This window comes from Sapajus apella, unplaced genomic scaffold, assembly GCF_009761245.1.
Source record: "Sapajus apella isolate SASKATOON/1434 unplaced genomic scaffold, GSC_monkey_1.0 scaffold12, whole genome shotgun sequence".
Taxonomy (NCBI): Eukaryota; Metazoa; Chordata; class Mammalia; order Primates; family Cebidae; genus Sapajus; species Sapajus apella.
In genome coordinates, this window is record NW_022436952.1 from 8,535,195 (window position 1) to 8,553,837 (window position 18,643).

The 18,643-nt window shown below is 47.8% G+C and overlaps 1 protein-coding gene across 1 annotated transcript in view; it reads right to left on the bottom strand.

Annotated features, from left to right (window-relative positions):
• LRRC59 (leucine rich repeat containing 59) overlaps window positions 1-13,875 on the bottom strand; it is a 16,334-nt gene extending 2,459 nt beyond the window's left edge. The window contains exons 1-6 of the mRNA XM_032279985.1: window positions 13,514-13,875; window positions 11,548-11,607; window positions 9,336-9,494; window positions 8,994-9,098; window positions 4,117-4,189; window positions 1,141-1,314 (exon numbers count right to left, since the gene is read on the bottom strand). Coding sequence (XP_032135876.1) covers window positions 1,141-1,314; window positions 4,117-4,189; window positions 8,994-9,098; window positions 9,336-9,494; window positions 11,548-11,607; window positions 13,514-13,618 — 676 coding nt within the window. The 5' untranslated portion in view covers window positions 13,619-13,875. The remainder of the gene's footprint in view (window positions 1-1,140; window positions 1,315-4,116; window positions 4,190-8,993; window positions 9,099-9,335; window positions 9,495-11,547; window positions 11,608-13,513) is intronic.
• Between the last annotated feature and the right edge of the window lie 4,768 nt (window positions 13,876-18,643).

An 18,643-nucleotide genomic window follows, 5' to 3' on the forward strand; every position in this document is an offset into this window, starting at 1 on the left:
GCCATATTGTAAGCAGTGATGACTGACAGGAATGGGAGAGTACAGGTGACTGCCATTTTCTGATATATGTATCTATATAGATATCTTTTCTAAATTCTTTGCAATGAACATACATTTTTAATTAGAAAAAAATCGGTTTTGAGATTTTTAGACAAAATTTTTAAAAACTCAACTGAACATCCACAATGCCAGGAACTGCATGATCCTGTTTCCTCATTTAATCCTTATTACTACCCTGTAAGTAGGTATGATCTTCATTTTCAACAAGGAAATTAAAAACCAGTTCGATCAGGAGGATGGAGGCCTGTGGCCCTGTCCTGCTCCAGACAAGGGTGAGCAGGGGCATGGCCACAGGCCTCCGCTTTCTGTGCTGAGCCCCTTCCCTCACCTGCCTCTCCCTTAGGGGTCCCTTTTAACCCAGTGGGCATCCGATCCTCCGCAGCACACGGAGCCACGTCACTAATGAAATTCAACTACACATATTCAGGTGAAACACAGAAATGCGTTTTCTGTACAATGTGGCTCCCTGAATGCAGGCCAAATGATTTCTTCAGTGTTCAATCAGAGAGGGGTCTCACTGTTGCCCAGGCTAGTCTTGAATGATCCTCCTGCTTCAGCCTCCCAAGTAACTGGAACCACAGCTGTGTGCCACTACACTTGGCTAATTTTTAAAAAACTTATGTAGAGACAGGGTCTCTCTATGTTGCCCAGGCTGGTCTTGGGTGCAAGTGACCTCTTCCCACCTTAGCCTCCCAAAACACTGGGATTAAAGGCCTGAGCCACGGAACCTGGCTGTGAGGGCCTTTTAAGAGTAAACTTGACCATTTCTGATCTTTGCATATCTCAATGGTTTTAGAACCTCACCTCTACAAAAAGTAAGACTCTATTCCAGGAATGCTGCAAGACACATCTAACCAGAACAGAAGTATGTGGGCGCTAGGGAAACAAACCAGCTGGACACTAGCTCCCTATAGGAGAGTCCCCCATTCCCTGTAACCAAACCCTCCCATCCACTCCCAGGCTTTAGTGTAATTTATCTCACTAAGGTGTGCAGGGCTGCTCACTCAGTCGTCTATGCCGGGAAACATGAGCGTTTCCACTGCACCCCTGCTGGAACCTTACGACAGGCAGCAAACTTACTTGGGGCCTGATTCGCTTCCTTCTTAGGTTTCTTCTCCTGCTCCCGCTTGGCTGCTTTGAGGGCGTCGTACTCCTTTCTCCGGCGCTCCTTCTCTTCTGCCTTCTCCCGCTTCCGCAGTTCCCGCTCCTGGGCTTCCTTAGCTCGCTGCTTGGCCTCACGCTTCTTCTCTGCCTCTGCAACAAAACACACCAACACTTGACTTCTCTCCCACAAACACTCCAGCAGTTTGCTTTCCCAAGTGATTAAAAGTATAGATTCTGCCACCTTTACCCTGGTGCCATGGATCACATAAGAAATATTCAAAGGAAACAGCCATCCTTCTGCTCCTGGAAGTAGCCCTCCCTAAAAGAAGCTGCTCTCAGGGTTTGCTGAATGGATTCTGATTACGAGGTTCCTATCCTCAAGCAGCAGAGAAATTAGGGTAAAATAACAAGGAGGACCTAAGCAAGGCATAGAGGATAAGTGGTGCTCCTCTAGAATTAGGTACCAACTCAGAACTCAGATAGCAACTGATAGCCTTCTAGAACTCAGCTATGAAGAGAAAAAACATGGCAGTTTTCTATAGGTCTCCTATCTTCCCAAGCTTCAGAAATAAATGTGGCATGGGGGGACAATGAGAAGAGAAAATGAACACTCCAGTTTAGGGTTAGAAACAATGAGGTCAGAAGCAGTAGCTCATGCCTATAACCCTAACACTTTGGGAGGTGAAGTTGGGAGTATCACTTGAGGTCAGGAGTTCCAGACTAGCCTGGGCAACATAGCAAGACTGTCTCTACAAAAAATGAAACAATTAGCCAGATGTGCTGGAACATGCCTATAGTCCCAGCTACCTGGGAGGCTGAGGTGGGAGGACTGACTGAACTCAGGAGGTGGAAGTTGCAATGAATGGTAATTGTGCCATTGCACTCCAGCCTGGGTGACAGAGTGAGACTGCCTCAAAAAATAGAAAAGAAAAAAAAAAGTAACAATGGCAACGTTGTTCTAAAAAAGTGAGTCTACTTTCTTACTATTGCACAGACTGGTTTGTTTTGCTGTGTTTTTTTAAGGCTAGTCAACTGAAGGAGTAGGAGTGGAGAAGGAAGAAGGAAATCTCTAACTGGTTGTGATCAATTAGTTGTAAACACCACTGCACTCGGACCAGCCTGCACTTGACTATTCTTAAAAAACAAATAAGCCTAACAGTTTGTCAGAGTAGCCTCTAGACTTGAACTCATGAATCTAAGAACTGAACACAGGTACACATTCAGATTTACTCAGCAGTTCAAGCATGTTTACAAACTTCCAAATTACAACCTCCAAATTATTGGGTTCTAAAAATGCATTTCCAAATTAGCTATTTGGAAGTCTGAAGTATATTTTTCTAAAGCCAGAATGCCACAAATGATGGTTAAATGTCCTTTTAGGGTTTAATAGCCTATCTCAGCCATAATGTTGCTGAATAGCAGTACTGTAAGACTGTAGCTTTCCACTGCTTCTCCATGTAGAAACAAGCTCCAAGTTCCAGCTGGGCACCAGGAATGCCAAGAACACACACCACCCAGCCTCTAGGGAAGATGGGCCACTGGGAGGTGAAGGCAGCAGGGGTCAGAGGAAACACAGCCATGTCTTGCCACAGTGGCCATGCCACATAAGGGATCTGGGCATCATGACCTCAGGGACTGCCTGTAATCAGTACTGTACACATCCCTTCTTGAACCACAGTAGTCCTCCAGTGAGGGGCTCAGAAATCAGCCAGCCAGTCAACAGAGCACCTACTATGTGCAGGGGTTATTCTAAGTGTTTGAGATGCAGCAGTGGAGAAAACAGGCCACGTTCCAGTGTCTCTCTCATTTACTTTCTAGAGGAGACACACAATAAACAAGTGAATGTAAAGATGACAGTGATCTGTGCCATAAAGAAACTAGCAGAGGGGCACCTGCCGTCCCAGCTACTCAGGAGGCTGAGGCAGGACAATGGCTTAAACGCAGGAGGTAGAGGTTGCAGTGACCTGAGACTGCACCACCGCACTCCAGCTGGGGCGACAGAGTGAGACTCCATCTCAAACAATAACTAAAAAAAAGAAAGAAAGTAACTAGCAGAGGGTATGAGAGTGACAGCAGGACGGTTACTCTCGTCCGGTGGTCTAAAAGCATTACAGTTAACCTAAGGCAACGCTTGAGCAGACGTGGGGTTATGAGGCCAGCAGGTAGGGACTAAGGGACAATGAAACCCAGCAAAGCCCCTGAGACTGCAGCTGGTGTACTCAAACTGAAGTTGACGGCACGACTCACTCGTGTGTGAAACAAGGCTGGCGGAGAGCAGGCAAACAAGCTAGGGCCAGGGTGGGTTTACTGGCCTTGTCAGTGAGTATGATTTTATTCTAAGTTCAGTGGGATGCCACTTGTTTTAAGAAAGTAGCAGCATAATTATTTATGTTTTAAAAAGGTCTCCCAGACTGTTGTGAAGACAATGAGTTGAAGGAGACGGCACCGTCATGGAGACATTTTGGAAGGTGCTGTGGTGGTCCCAGAATGGTGGCTGGTTAGAGATGGCACTGGAGGTGGAGAAACAGTCCCATATGGGACTTGCTGACAGACTGGATATGGGAATCACAGAAAAAAAATGGAGTCTTAACATCTTTTCCTACTTCTGGCTTGAGTAACTACAGGAAAAGTGATCTCCTACTACAGGCAACACTGGGAGGGACTGAAGCGCAATCAGGAATCTGCTTTAGCCACGTTTCACCGGAATGCCTATCAGCCCTCCAAGCAGAGATGAAATATGCGCAGCTGACTGGCCCTAAAGCTCAGCAGAGAAGCCAGGACTGGAGAGAGATTCATCATATAAAGACGATACCATCTACCACAATGCTGTCCCCCCACCGCCCAGCAACTGTTCTTCATGACTCTTCTACTGGATTCCAGCTCCAGAAGCATGAGAATCCACTGGCAGGGATGAGGACCTGGAAGGTAACTACAAGAGGGACAGCCACTTACCACGTTCTACTTCTAGCCGCCGCTGCCTCTCCCGCTCCTGATCCGCCTGCACAGCCTTCATGTGCTGTAACACCTGCAAAGGGAAAGGAGGAAAGTAGTACTTTTCAGTCACATTTGCATAGGGAAGTCTCAAAAAATAGACCATTTTCAAGCTCCCAGATTATCATGGCAGCAATGTCGTTAGGCTGGACGTGGTGGCTCATGCCTGTTACTCCAGCACTTTGGGAGGCTAAGGTGGGAGGACTGCTTGAGCTCAGGAATTCAAGACCAGCCTGGGCAATGTAATGAAATCCCATCTCTACAGAAAAATATAAAAAATTTGCCAGGCACAGTGGCACATGCCTGTAGCCTGAGCTACTTAGGAGGCTGAGGAGGGAGGATCACTTGAACCCAGAAGATCAAGGCTGCAGTGAGCTGTGGTCACGTCACGGCACTCCAGCCTGGGTGAAGAATGAGACCCTGTCTCAAAACCACCACCACCACCAAACTACTGGAGTTAATTCTACCTTTGTATCCTAAAATTGCTGTGCCCACCTTAGTCGCAGAAGAGTGATATGAGCCCAGGTCATTAACTGTCAGAAAAACGGGAAACACAACGCCAGCTCGGATCTGTAAGAAGTTCTGCCACTTACACTCAGTCTCACACGCATGATTCCACAGGATCCTCAGCAACAACGTGGGGTCAGCATTTCCCCCAACATGCTTTCCTGACTGCCCCCACCAAATCCCCCTCCACCTACTCCTTTGGAATTCAACACAGGACACTGTAACCACTTGCTACCTATCTGTCTTGGTCATAAGATGGCAGATTCCTTAATGGCAGGAAAGGCTGTCTGGTTGGTAGGTAACCCACAGGAGCATGGCTAGCACAGAGTTTAGCTAATCGCAGGCATTCAACACATATATGATGAATGGCTGATTGAATTCCCATTTGAAAAGGAAGAAAACCAAGACTCATATGGTGATTTGTCCACCGCACACGGCCAAAAAGCAGCACAACTAAGACCTGAGCACAGTCCCCTGCATTCCTAGGGCAGAGCTTGTTCCACGCACTCTCACTGCATGCAGAGGAAAGGTCCAAGAGAGAGAGGCCTACACACAGCACACTTGTACTCAGCACTCTGAGGTCCCCAGATCTGCATCAACTTGTTCACGGATGACCTCTGACCATACAGCCACAAAGATTCTCGCTATGGTGGGTGGAAGAGGTTAAGGACCTTTTTTATCTTTTTTTGAAGCTGGGATTCTTTGGCTGTAGGGGACAGAGTATAAGCTTGGGGTCCAACGCAATCCTGACTACCCTTTATTGTATAACCTTGGCAAGTGACTTAACCTTTCTGAGCCGATTTTCTGCTCTGGAAAACAGAGATAAGATATACTTCTAGCAAGTGCTGTGGAGAATAAATCACGTAACTTGTATTGGCTGCCTTGTATAATCCCTGGCACTGTATGTGCTCAATAAGTACTGCTGCTTATTTTCTTTACCACACAGTAAGAAAAAAGAAGAAAACCTAGACTATTAGCAAAAGGGCCTTGTTTCACTACTGCACTTAATAATTACATCTGAATATGCTAGGAAACTCCAGACACGCATACCCCCAGACAAGCACACACCCATCATAAGAAGTGTTAAGGAGCAAACCAGCTAAAGGATCTTTCAAGAGCCTGGTTTGGGCCAGGCGCAGTAGCTCATGCCTGTAATCCCAGCACTTTGGGAGGCCAAGGGGGGCGGATCACTAGTTCGAGACTAGCCTGGCCAATATGGTGAAACCCCATCTTTACTAAAAAAAAATACAGGCCGGGCGCGGTGGCTCAAGCCTGTAATCCCAGCACTTTGGGAGGCCGAGGCGGGTGAATCACGAGGTCAAGAGATCGAGACCATCCTGGTCAGCATGGTGAAACCCCGTCTCTATTAAAAATACAAAACATTAGCTGGGCATGGTGGCGCGTGCCTGTAATCCCAGCTACTCAGGAGGCTGAGGCAGGAGAATTGCCTGAACCCAGGAGGCGGAGGTTGCGGTGAGCCGAGATCGCGCCATTGCACTCCAGCCTGGGTAAAAAGAGCGAAACTCCCTCTCAAAAAAAAAAAAAAAATACAAAAATTAGCTGGGCATGGTGGTATGCACCTATAATCCCAGCTACTCAGGAGGCTGAGGAAGGAGAATCTCTTGAACAATAGAGTAAGATTCTGTCTCAAAGAAAAAAAATAAGAAAGAAATCAGGTCTGGAACAAGTGTTAGCGCTCAGGGCACTCAGGAAGTAGGGAAGTCAAGGGTCCTGTTGCCATGATGCAAGGAGAGTGTGAAAAGTGAGAATCTAGGGTGTTGGCTGAGGAAGAGGATTAAGGTGGGTGGATCACCTGAGGTCAGGAGTTTGCGACCAGCCTGACCAACATGGTGAAACCCTGTCTCTACTAAAAGTGCAAAAATTAGCCAGGCCTGGTGGCACGCCCCTGCAATCCCAGCTACTCGGAAAGCTGAAGTGGGAGAATTGCTTGAACCCAGGAGGTGGAGGTTGCAGTGAACTGAGATGGCGCCATGCTCTCCAGCTTGGATGACAAGAGCAAGACCACATCTCAAAAGAAAAGAAAAGTTAATTATCTGAAAATACAAGCAATGCAGAAATGGGACACAGTCTCCTAGTCTAGAGTCTGTGAGCTCCTGGAGGGTAAATTTTTGTCTAGCTAATCTGAGCTCACAGCATACAGTAAGCACTCAATGAATACATTGAACAAATCATTTTTAAAAGGTGCTTTATTATGTACCAAGCTGATTAAGACTAACCCATAGACCCACCAGGGTTTAAGTCATACCTGGTCAGTGCTGATAAGACCTAAACTAATTCCTGCAGACAAGTGACCTGATTCTGACTGACCCAGGCCATTTCCCTACAAAGCCTAAAGGTGTGCTGCAGCTCTAGGACAGCAGTGCCAGGGACCATGGCTTTAGTTAGCACATCCACTGCATAGCCTGGAGCTTTGTGTGAACGACATATGCAAATACAGAAGGCCTTTGTGCTCGATAAAAATGATTTTTGTATGTCAAAAACTGTAGAATATCATCAATTTCCTATGGTTCCACATATTATCTACTGAATGCATGGATGAATGGATGGATGGATGGATGAAAGGTGTGTATATACTGAGGGTTTCTTGTGTCAGAGAAATGAAAGTAATGCCAACTCCTTGGGGCTCTGAGGATTGTGAGATAGTGCATGGAAAGCATCCAGGACAAGGGAAGAGTCCTCAATGGTAGCTACTGTTGGCCTTCAGGGCGGACATCACTCCTACAACATCCAGCTTTCTTCCTTTCTTTCTTTTTTTTTTTTTTTTTGAGATGGAGTCTTGCTCTGTCACTTAGGCTGGAGTGCAACAGTGCAGTCTCGGCTGACCACAACCTGCACCTCCTGGGTTCAAGCGATTCTGCCTCAGCCTCCCAAGTAGCTATGATTACAGGCACCCACCAGCATGCCCAGCTAATTCTCGTATTTGTAGTAGAGACGGGGTTTCACCATGGTGGCCAGGCTAGTCTCGAACTCCTGACCTCGTGATCGGCCCTCCTTGGCCTCCCAGTGTTGGGATTATAGGCGTGAGCCACTGTGCCCAGCCAGCACCCAGCTTTCAAAAGGGGATTTCATTGCTCACTTACACTGTTCTCATCTAAGGGAAAACTCTTGCCTTAGCTACTTGGTTGTGTTAACTTTCTGCTTGATTTCTTGTAGCAAGAGATAATACAGATGATGAGATTATATAAGAAGCCCTGAGCTAATGATAAGAAGCATCTTACTCTCTACTTGAAACAGTAGAGACTCATCATTCACACATGTAACTTACATTAATTCTAGTATTTAAAGTTAAGTGTTTTTTGTTCAATATGCACCTTAAATATAGCCAAGTCATTCATCTGGTGCACAGCCGAAGCAGCAGCAATCTGTTCCAAAGCTGGAGGGAAAAAATGTCTATAGCTGGAGTTATTAAGAAATGGGTATAATGGTGTTTTTAATAGGCAGGGTCTGGCACCTTCAAGGTTAGTGGCCACAGACAATGGCTGCCTTGCATGCTGCCTTCAGCTCCTCACCCCTATGTCAGATGACTCAACTGGAACCCAACACCAGGTCTGCCCAGAATGTGTCTGCTTACAAATAGAAACTTCCAGCTGTAACACCTTTATTAGCACTTTTATGATCAACATTCCTGTGACTGTGCCTCAGAAAGGCCACAGCCCCTAACCCTCTGGTACTGTTAAAACAACTGTCCTGAGTACAATGATGTGGTAAAAAAAATTAAACAAACAAAACAACTGTCCACACAGTGTCATGTTGCATCATGCAAGGTCCTGGCTTCTTGAGAGAGGAAGTACTACAGTAAAACAGAAGGCAATCTTGTTCTGCTACTTGTAAAGTAAATGCAGGCTGGGCGTGGCTCATGCCTGTAATCTCAGCACTTTGGAAGGCCAAGGTGGACGGATCATTTGAGGTTGGGAGTTCAAGACCAGCCTGGCCAACATGGCGAAATCCCGTCTCTACTAAAAAACACAAAAATTAGCTGGACATGGTAGCAGGCGTCTGTAATCCCAGTTACTCGGGAGGCTGAAGCAGGAGAACTGCTTGAACCCAGGAGACAGAGACTGCAGTGAGCTGAGATTGTGCCACTGCACTCCAACAGGGCAACAGAACAACTCTCTCTCAAAACAAATAAAAAACAAAAAATTAAAGTAAACGCAGAAACAAGGTCTCTGCTTGACAGAATCATAGTGGACATATTTCACTGGGACCTGAGTGCTTAACTCTACACAAAGCTCCAGGTGCCCTAGGAGGGAAAAACAGGCAGAGAAGTCCCAGGGGAGAGCGTGAGGAGCCCCCACGAGCTTTGTGCTCACCTTGTTTGCACACTGCTTACACTGCTTCTCATCCAGGCAGTCACCTGCCACCTTGGCCAGGACAGGATCCAGGGGGTTATCCTTCAAGTCCAGCCACTTCAGGTTCTAGAGAGATGGGCAATGGACAAAGAGGCTCGTTAAGCCCAAGTTCACACACACAGTCCCTCAGGGTGGAACAAAATGAGCAGGAAGAATGCCCCTCTGTGTTCCACCTATAGGAAGAGCCATCTGAGGCAGGACCAACAAGGGGGTATTTCTGCCGGCCTTTCTCAGGGCCGTGCACCAGAGTCCCTGAGTTCTCTGCCACACCTGGCCATGAAACACTGGTTCATGAACTGTTACCTTGAGCCGAGCAAAGCTGACAGGCAAGGTGACCAGCCTGTTGTTGAGGAGATCCAGGTGCTGGAGGTTGACCAGGCGGCCGAAGTCTGCTGGCAGCTGCTGCAGCTTGTTCTTACTCAGGTCTAGCTTCACCAGGTGTGTGAGGCCACAGAAATCCGACTAGGATCCAAAGAGAGAACATCTAAGCTAAGCTTGTCCAACACGTGGGCCATGACAGCTTTGAATGTGGCCCAACACAAATTTGTAACCTTTCTTAAAACATTATGTTTTTTTTCTTTTTTCAGCTCATCAGTGTATTTTATGTGGGACCCAAGACAATGCTTCTTCTTCCCATGTAGCCCAGGGAAGCCATAGCATTGGACACCCTCATCTAAGCCTTGGGCTCACACACTTTGGCCTAACAGTCTGGAAGCCTTCAAGTCAGAGGTATCCCTGAAAAGATCCAGATTCTACTGTTAGTAGCTGTTCTTCCTCAAATAAAACTAGGAGAGAACACCCGCCACTCCTGGTGATAATTGCCAAGAAGAGTATGGAAAAAGGTTTAGCACAAAGTAGGCACAAAACACTATTCCTTCATCCTATCCCTTCATCCTCAGTTCTTGCTCCAGCCCACCCTCCATACTGCTCCTGGAGTGGTGTGGGACCCCTTCTGTCCTTCCACAGCACCCTATGCTCACCTTTCAAAAGATCTGTCCAAACAGCATGCCTGTCCATTTTCTTAAAAAGATTAGGCACTCCTGGAGTACTCAGTCTGATTCTTGTTACTTGCAGCGCCTAGCATAGTACTTAACATAGGTGCTCAATGGACATTCTGTGACTAACTGAACTGGCTGGGGCCCATCCTACCCATGTCCTGGCTCTTTCTCAGCACAGGTCAAAACATCCGCCTGATATTAAACCTTTGGGAAGCACTCATCTGAAACTGACGGTACAGCTTCAGCTAATGAGGCACTATTCATGCTTTCTAGGGACTTGGAAATGCCAGCGGATCTGCAATGCAGGGTGAAATGCCAAGTGGTCAGTACAGAGAACAGAACAAACTCAGATTGCAAAGTGCACTTGGCTGAATGACCATCTAGCAAAGTGTACAGAAGGAGTGGGGCTGCAAGGAACTGCCACCCTGCTTTTATTTTTTTAGAGGTGGGGTTTTGCTATGTTGCCCAAGCTGGTCTCGAACTCCTGGGCTAAGTGATTCTCCCACCTCAGCACCCGGAGTTGCTGAGGTTATAGACATGAAGCAGAGCTCCCAATATATTCTTTCATTCAACATAAAATACTTCCTGGAAGTATGGGGATCTTCCACTGGAAGAAGTGGGATCTCAGACGTTTTTTGATTGTTAGAAACAGTTTTTGATGAGCTGTGGAAAGATACTATAGACAATGAGCAAGGCCTAGCACAATACTGAGAGGTGAATGGACTAATGATCCAATGAAGGCATTGCCAACTTCTGAACTTGATCGCTGAGCCAGAGCTAGGGCCAAATAGAAAGTTACCCTGAAGTACAGCAAGGAGTGGCACGGCCAGAGTGATGGGTGGAAGAGGCAACGACGACACACTGAGGCCTGACCGTGCAGGAGCAGTGCTACAGAGGAGAGGCTGAGGGGCTGAATGAATCCACTGTCTACAGGTGAAGCAGAAAGAGAACTAGCAGACACTGTGCAAGAAGAATCAAAAGGATTTGCTCATCGATTGAATGTGCTAGCCAGACTAAGCAAATCTCGAGTAATTCAAGTCCTCTGGGAGAATAATGATAAGGTAGTCCCATAAGATCACATTCTCTCTTGCTCCCCATCAAAAGAAGCACAAGGAGGCTGTCCACAGCTTTCTCCCTGGAATGCAGAGCAAGTTACAGAACAGCCTCTAGCACCCTCTGTGCAGTAGGGAGGTAAACTATTATTTGGAGGAATACAATAATGTAGAAAAAAGATGAGCCCAGTAAGTTACTCAGCATCCTGTTGACTTTAGTTTTCTGTGGCCTGACTTTACCACTGTTCTGAAGAGTGAGGCCTCCACCTCAATTCTGTTCCCACTGAGACTAACCACCCCACTTCACTGTGCTTCCCCTACACACTCAGATTTAGCTATAGCCTACCTGCAGGCCTATCCTGAAATTATGCCTGATGACACCCTCACAACCCCCGTCCACCCCCAAAACAGGAAGGAGATGCATCCAAGATACCAGAAGGAGTCATGGCTGCTTGCCAATCTTACCGGTAGAGTCGTCAGTTTATTACAAGACAGATCCAGGATGGTGGCCTTTGGAAGGGCAGCCTAGGAAAAAGAGAATGAGAAAAACCTGTCAGACCAACACCTGGAACGATTCAGTGACATCTGTTAATGAAGCATTTTCCAGAGAAAGTTCCCACAATTAGGAAAGGCCTTTTTAAAACTGCAGTAAAGAATAACATGGCTGGGAATAAGAGGAAAAATGAGCCAGTCAACTCTGATCTAAGGAAGAATACAAAGAGAAGGGATGTAGCTGTAGAACATCCAAGAAAGGAAACCTCAGGCGAGGCACAGGGACTCACACCTGTAGTTTCATAGTCTCAGCTACTCAGAAAGCTGAGACAGAAGGATCATTTGAGCCCAGGAGTTTGAGGCCAGCTTGGGCAACACACTGAGACCCTGTCTCTAGAATCCTTCACAGCGAAATCAAACATAGTTAAAAAAGAAAAAAAAAAGAAAAGCAAAATTTAGATTCTTAGACATTATTCCTAGCATTTTAAAAATAAATATTACCCTGTGTCCCTCTTATCAGGTTTCAGGGCACGGAATGTGTCTAATAAAGCTTCTCAATTTCCATATTCCCCAGTTCAGGGCCTTCCTAAGAGCAGGTACTCAATACCCATAATGTTCCCTGAATCCTGACTGATCAAGTAAGTAGCGGAGTGAATAACGAAGTTAAAAAAAACAAGGCCCTCACAGCCCATCTTTATTTTCCCATGGTGTCCAGGCTTGACAGGCTCAGCAAAACTTTCTCCCTGAGGTTAATGCTGCACTGTTCAGATGCCTGGAGTAAATGGTTTCAGAGAGCAGGCCTAGGGCTGGGTGAAATAAGGATGGGCATCTTCCTGGGGCAGAAAAGGAGGCAAATATTCAATTAAGGGTCCTCTGGCAACCTGCACTTTCTGTCACAAAGTCCTAAGAGTCAAGTGTGACCACCTACAAAAGTTTTGAATACTACAGTGGGAAAAACAACACAATAACAGCTACAAGTATCAGTATTTGCTACCTTCCGAGCATTTTTCATTACAATGGTATTTAATCTCACAATAAGCATGAGATAGAAACTATTATTACCATTGTATAAATGAGGAGATCTAGGTATAAAGGCTAACTCGCTTGCCAAGGGCACTTAGCTATTAAGCAATGGAGATGGGGGGGGGCTGGGAACCCGGTTCTAACCACCATAATACCAGTCCACAGTGGAAGAAAGACTGGGCCCAGCGCCCAAGGCAAATGTAATTTATCAACGGCAAAAAGCAAAGTGTGGGTCACCCAAAGAGAGGCTAGCAGGGCGTTGGCGGGAGTAGGAAAAGCAGGGATGTGGGAACTAGCTCCACGTTGACAAAACTAGATGCCTAATCTCCCTGGGGCCTTAAGCCTCAGTTTACAGGAGAAGGATGTGGGAGGGGAGCGATGGGGACTCCCACCAGTTTCAGCGGAATTGGGATGAGACTTTACCAGCCAAGCAGGGAGAGTTCACTTTCTTCGAGGTAGGCAGCCTCAGGGATTGGGCAGCCAGCTGGAACTGCCAGCTTCCTAGAAAAGCCAGGTTCTGGGCCACACCCATGTCTACCAGGAGGCCTACTCTCTCCGAACGAGTCACTCATTCATTCTTGAATCTATCCAGTAACTGCTCCGTGGGCTCCTACTCTGGGTCGGGCATGAGTTGGGCGCTGTGAAAGCCCCCAAAAGGTGACAGATTCGCTTCTTGGCCTGTAAAAAGCCTAGGGCCAGAGAAGCAGATCTTCCCTATCCTCTGGAACTGCGCCAAAGTGACACGTGTACATCCTGGGAAGAACCTTGGGCTGGACACGGCCTCCCAGGGGACTTAGTCCCACCACCCCGCTTCTTTTTAAAGAAGAGGAAACTGATGCTTGGGAAAGTGGGCGGCCCACGGAGGGGCCAGCGCTTGGCGAAGGTGGGCGCCTAGGCCTCGCGGGACGATACTAACCAGTTCCTTCACCGGGACTTCATTCAGGTCGCTGAGGCTCAGGTCCAGTTCGTTACCGTCCAGCTTGTCGCGGAGGTTCCCGCCCTTGCTACCAGCCTTGGTCATGGTGATGCTGGCTGAGCGGGCCCCGGCTCCGGGGTTCCGATTGGCAGGGGAAAGGAGCTGAAATGCCGCTTGTCAGTTCAGCCGGCCCCCACCCAAACGACAACGCCTGAGCCCTCCGTCGCCGCCGGTGCGGGACCGCCTCCGGGAGACCACCTCCACCTGTCCGCCCGCCGACCGCACTCCGAGCCCCGCGCCTGGCTCTCACCGGTGCCGCGACGACGACCACTTCCGTGTCCACGTCACCTTCCGCGACCACTGAGATGGGCTGGGCCAGAGCGCCCCGAGCCTGTGCGGGAACGTCCCCTGGTGTCCAGGGTGGTGCACTGCACGTCGCCGCCGCCGGAGGGGTGGGGTTGGAGGCTGCGTGCTCAGTTCCCCGGTGACCCGCGGGCGTCATCACTGGCAGCGCCAGAGGCAAAAGGGCACGGACTAGGTTTGAGTTGGCATCCAAAACTGACCTCATCAGATCACCCCAGCACCCCTGATTAGGAGCAGAAACTAGGTGTCCTCCAAAATTGCTCCCTGCCCTTTACTTAACCTCCGAATTACCGTCATCGGGATCCTCCCCACTCACTGCCTCAGCGCTTGTCTCTGTCCTTCCATCCGCTTTCACCCAGCTCCCCAGCGGTCTTTCTAAAAATCTGGCCAAGTCTCTCCTCTGCGTAAAACCCTTCAAACTTCCAGCTGCCTCTGGAATCCGAACCACTTTCCTTTTGAGGCTGGGTCCTGCCTGCTTCCGCAGCTTCCTCACACGCTCCAGGCCCTGTGTGGCCTGGATGCTGTGTAGATTTCCGGGAGGCGGCTCCCACGTCTGGCCCTCCCCTGCGATGGCCCTGCCTTCCCCCACTCACCTTCCCTGCCTAGCTGATTCTTCAGTTCTTCAGGCAACACTGTGAATGCCAGACTGAGTTAGGGCCCTCCCTCTTAGGGCCCCACGTGCTACCTTGGGTAGAACCTGATGGCCAAGTGGGACCTCTGGCACTAATACCCATCAACTGGGTATTCATCCTGGATCTGCCACTTGCCACTTATAAAACCGTAGACATTCACCCGGCTTCAGTCTTATCTATGAATCAACCTACGAGAAATGTAGCTAACAGAGGTTGGGGAGGACTGTTAAACACACCAGGAGCTTACAGCACTCACTGGCACTTAGTAAGTACCCAATAAATATTATCTACAATTCGTAATCCACCTTGTAGTATACTTATCTTTATGTGTCTGTCCTTCATTCTGGACTGTGAAGACAGCGATTATTGTCTTAATCATCTTGGTATGCCCAGAGTCTGCCTATCGATGCAGGGTAGCTGCTGATTCAGATACCTGTTGAATAAATGAATAAATGAAGCACTTTACCCACTTCAAACCTCAGTTTGCCCATTTTGAAATGGGGACATTAAAGCTTACCTCAGAGGGGCAGGGCAGGATAGCACACACCTGTAATCTCAATACTTGGGAGGCCAACACGGGAAGATTATTTGAGGCCAGGAGTTCAAAACCAGTCTGGGCAACACAGCAAGACCCCAACTCTACAAAAAAAAAAAAAATTAAAACTAAAAAACCTTGTCTCAGAGGGAAACTATGAAGACCAAATGAAGTAAATGCAATGGCCCACTAATCATTTAACAAATCCTTGCTGCGCACGCCCCAACCCGTCCCCAGCAAGATGCTGTGCTGGGCTTCTGGGAAACAGGCAAGGACAATTGGATAAGACATAGATTAGCATTTGGCAGTCTCTAAATCCTTGAGCATCCATTATCTTATTTTGATAATGCACATGAGGACACAGTGAGGCACATTTTATTGTACTCCCTCTGTTAGGAAGGAAGAAACCAAAGCTCAGAGAGAAGTCACTTGTTCACACCATTGGTTGAGGGGCAGACTTTTTAATTCCAAGTCCTTTTTCTTTTCACTACACCCTATTTTTCCTACCACAAAGGAGCCTACAGTCCATGCAAATAATTATTATACAAGGTAAAAGGACAAGTGCCTGAACACAGAGAGAGGAAATCTGTTCATGAATGTGTAGCGCTGTGTGTGTGATGTGATAACATCAGGCTGACGGGTGCAAGAACATTCTTCATGCCTCAGACTGTGCTTTAACTCGGCCTTCACAACAGACTTCTAAGGCAGACATTATATCAGTTTTACAGGTGAAGTGATTGAGGTTCAAAAAGGTCAACTATCAGCTGGGCACAGTGGCTCACGCCTGTAATCCCAGCACTTTGGGAGGCCGAGGCAGGTGGATCACCTGAGGCTGGGAGTTCAGGACCAGCTTGACCGACATGGAGAAACCCCATCTCTACTAAAAACACACACACAAAAAAAAAATTAGCCAGGCATGGTGGCACATGCCTGTAATCCCAGCTACTTGGGAGGCTGAGGCAGGAGAATCGCTTGAACCCAGGAGGCGGGGGTGGCGGTGAGCTGAGATCGTGCCATTGCACTCCAGCCTGGGCAACAAGAACAAAACTCCGTCTCAAAAAAACGAAAAAAAAAAATCAAAACGGTCAACTATTTAATGACAATCACAGCAGAAAAGTGAATGCATTCCAAGAAAAGTGGGTGCAAACCCAGCATGCTGGGGAGAAGGACCCTATATGGAAGAGAGAAAAGGCTCCATGGAGAAGGTGGCATTTAGGTTGGGCTTTGAAGGATTGGTCAGATCCAGACAGGGAGAGACGCAGCCCAGGGAAGCAGAGAGGCAGAGTGAGGAACCCACCACAGGTATTGACTCTGGGGAAGATTGAACTCTCTAAGGCTAGAGGCCCACAGCCTTGTGAGAAAGTGAAGCCTGTCATCTGTTGGCAGCCTTTTTCTTGGAAACAACCGGCTGGTCCTATGGGGAGGTTTTGGGGCTGAAGCCCCTCAAACCAAATGCCACTTTGTGCTTGGATGTCTGAAGTTTGGGGAGCTGCCAAACAGAACACAAGTACCAGCAGCCACTGAGAAGCCCAAGATCAAGACCAGGACAGGAGTCATCAGCTGCCTGAAAACTCTTGGGCGTCAGGCCAGTGCAACCACTGCTAACTCTGGGGCACTCTTGGCAAGCATGTCACACTCCCAGCTTCGGTTTCTCCTGCAAAATGGGCATAATAGCCGGATGCAGCAGCCTCTGCCTGTAATCCCAGCTACTTGGGAGGCTGAGGCGTGAGGATCCTCTGAGCCTAGGAGTGTGAGGCCAACCTGGGCAACATAGTGAGTGCACTGCACCCCATCACTCTAAATAAATAAATGTTTAAACATTGAAAAAATGAGCATAATAATATGAAGTAGTACGTCAAAGATCCACGGAGAGACAGGTGAGAAAGAGCCAACAGCACCATGCGGCAGGAATCAACCTGAGGGCAGCTGAGTTCCTTCACGGTTTGTCCTCATGGTGGGAGGTGAGTTTAAAAGAAAAGAAAAAGGCGGCCGGGCACGGTGGCTCTCGCTTGTAATCCCAGCTCTTTGGGAAGCTGAGGTGGGTGGACCACCTGAGGTCAGGAGTTCAAGACCAGCCGGGCCATCATGATGAAACTCCATCTCTACTAAAAATACAAAAAATTAGCAGGGCATGGTGGTGGGTGCCTGTAATCCCAGCTACTCTAGAGGCTGAGGCAGAATCGCTTGAACCTGGGAGGCAGACATTGCAGTGAGCCGAGAGCAGGCCATTACACTCCAGCCTGGGCAACAGGAGCGAAACTCCATCTCAAAAAAAAAGGCAGGCCAGGCATGGTGGCTTATGTCTGTAATCCCAGCACTTTGGGAGGTCAAGGCAGGCAGATCACCTGAGGTCAGGAGTTCAAGATCAGCCCAGCCAACATGGCAAACCCTATCGCTATTAAAAAACAAAACATAAATTAGCTGGGTATAGTGGCATGCACCTGTAGTGCCAGCTACTTTATACGGGAAGCTGAGGCAGAAGAATTGCTTGAACCCAGGAGGCCGCAGTGAGCCGAGATCACACCACCCATACTCCATACAGCTTGGGCAAAGGAACATGACTCCATCTCAACAAGAAAAGGCAGTCTCATGGCTTGAGGATGTGAACCCCGAAAGTATATTTTAATATTGATCTGTGTTTATACAATTTACTTACTAACGTAAATTTGCTTTTTTCGAGACAGAGCCTCTCTCTGTCTCCAGGCTGGAGTGCAGTGGCATGATCTCGGCTCACTGAGGCCTCCACCTCCCGGGTTCAAGTGATTCTCCCACCTCAGCCTCCTGAGTAGTTGGGATCACAGGTATGCACTAATTTTTGTATTTTTAGTAGAGATGGAGTTTTGCCATGTTGATCAGGCTGGTCTTGAACTCCTGGCCATAGGTGATCTGCCCACCTCAGCCTTCCAAAGTGCTGGGATTACAGACATGAGCCACCACACCTGGCCATAAATTCGCCTTAAATACTTCCACATGTAGAGAGATACACCATGTTCCTGTAAGTAAGCTCTTCCCAAGGTAACCCTCGAATTGAAGCCAATTGCAGTCAGAAATCCCAAGATTTTTGTTTTGTTTTTGTTTTTAGAACTAAGTAAATATTATCTTTTTGTCTGTTTGTTTGAGATAGGGTCTTGTTCTGTTTCTCAGCTGGAATGCAGTGGTGTGATCACAGCTCATTGGAGTCTCAGCCTCCCAGTGCTCAAGTGATCCTTTCCACCTCAGCCTCCCTAGTAGCCGGGCCTACAGGCACGGGCCAGTGTACTCGGCTATTTTTTAATTTTATGTGGAGACAGGGTCTCCCTGTGTTGCCCAGGCTGGTCTTGAACTCCTGGGCTCAAGAGATCCTTTCACTGCCACCTAGCAAAAGCGGTGGAATTATAGGCAGGCCACTGCACCTGGCCTAATATTATCTTAAAATGCATATAGAGGGATATGACAATAATAGTACTTTTTAAATAAATATTTTTAACAAAAGAAGGCACATAGAGGGAAAAGTCAAGTTCATATGGCAAAATAAATGTGCAAGAATTGCCATGAAGCTGGAATTACTGGCTCATGCCTGTAATTCCAGCACTATGGGAGGCCAAGGCAGGAGAATTACTT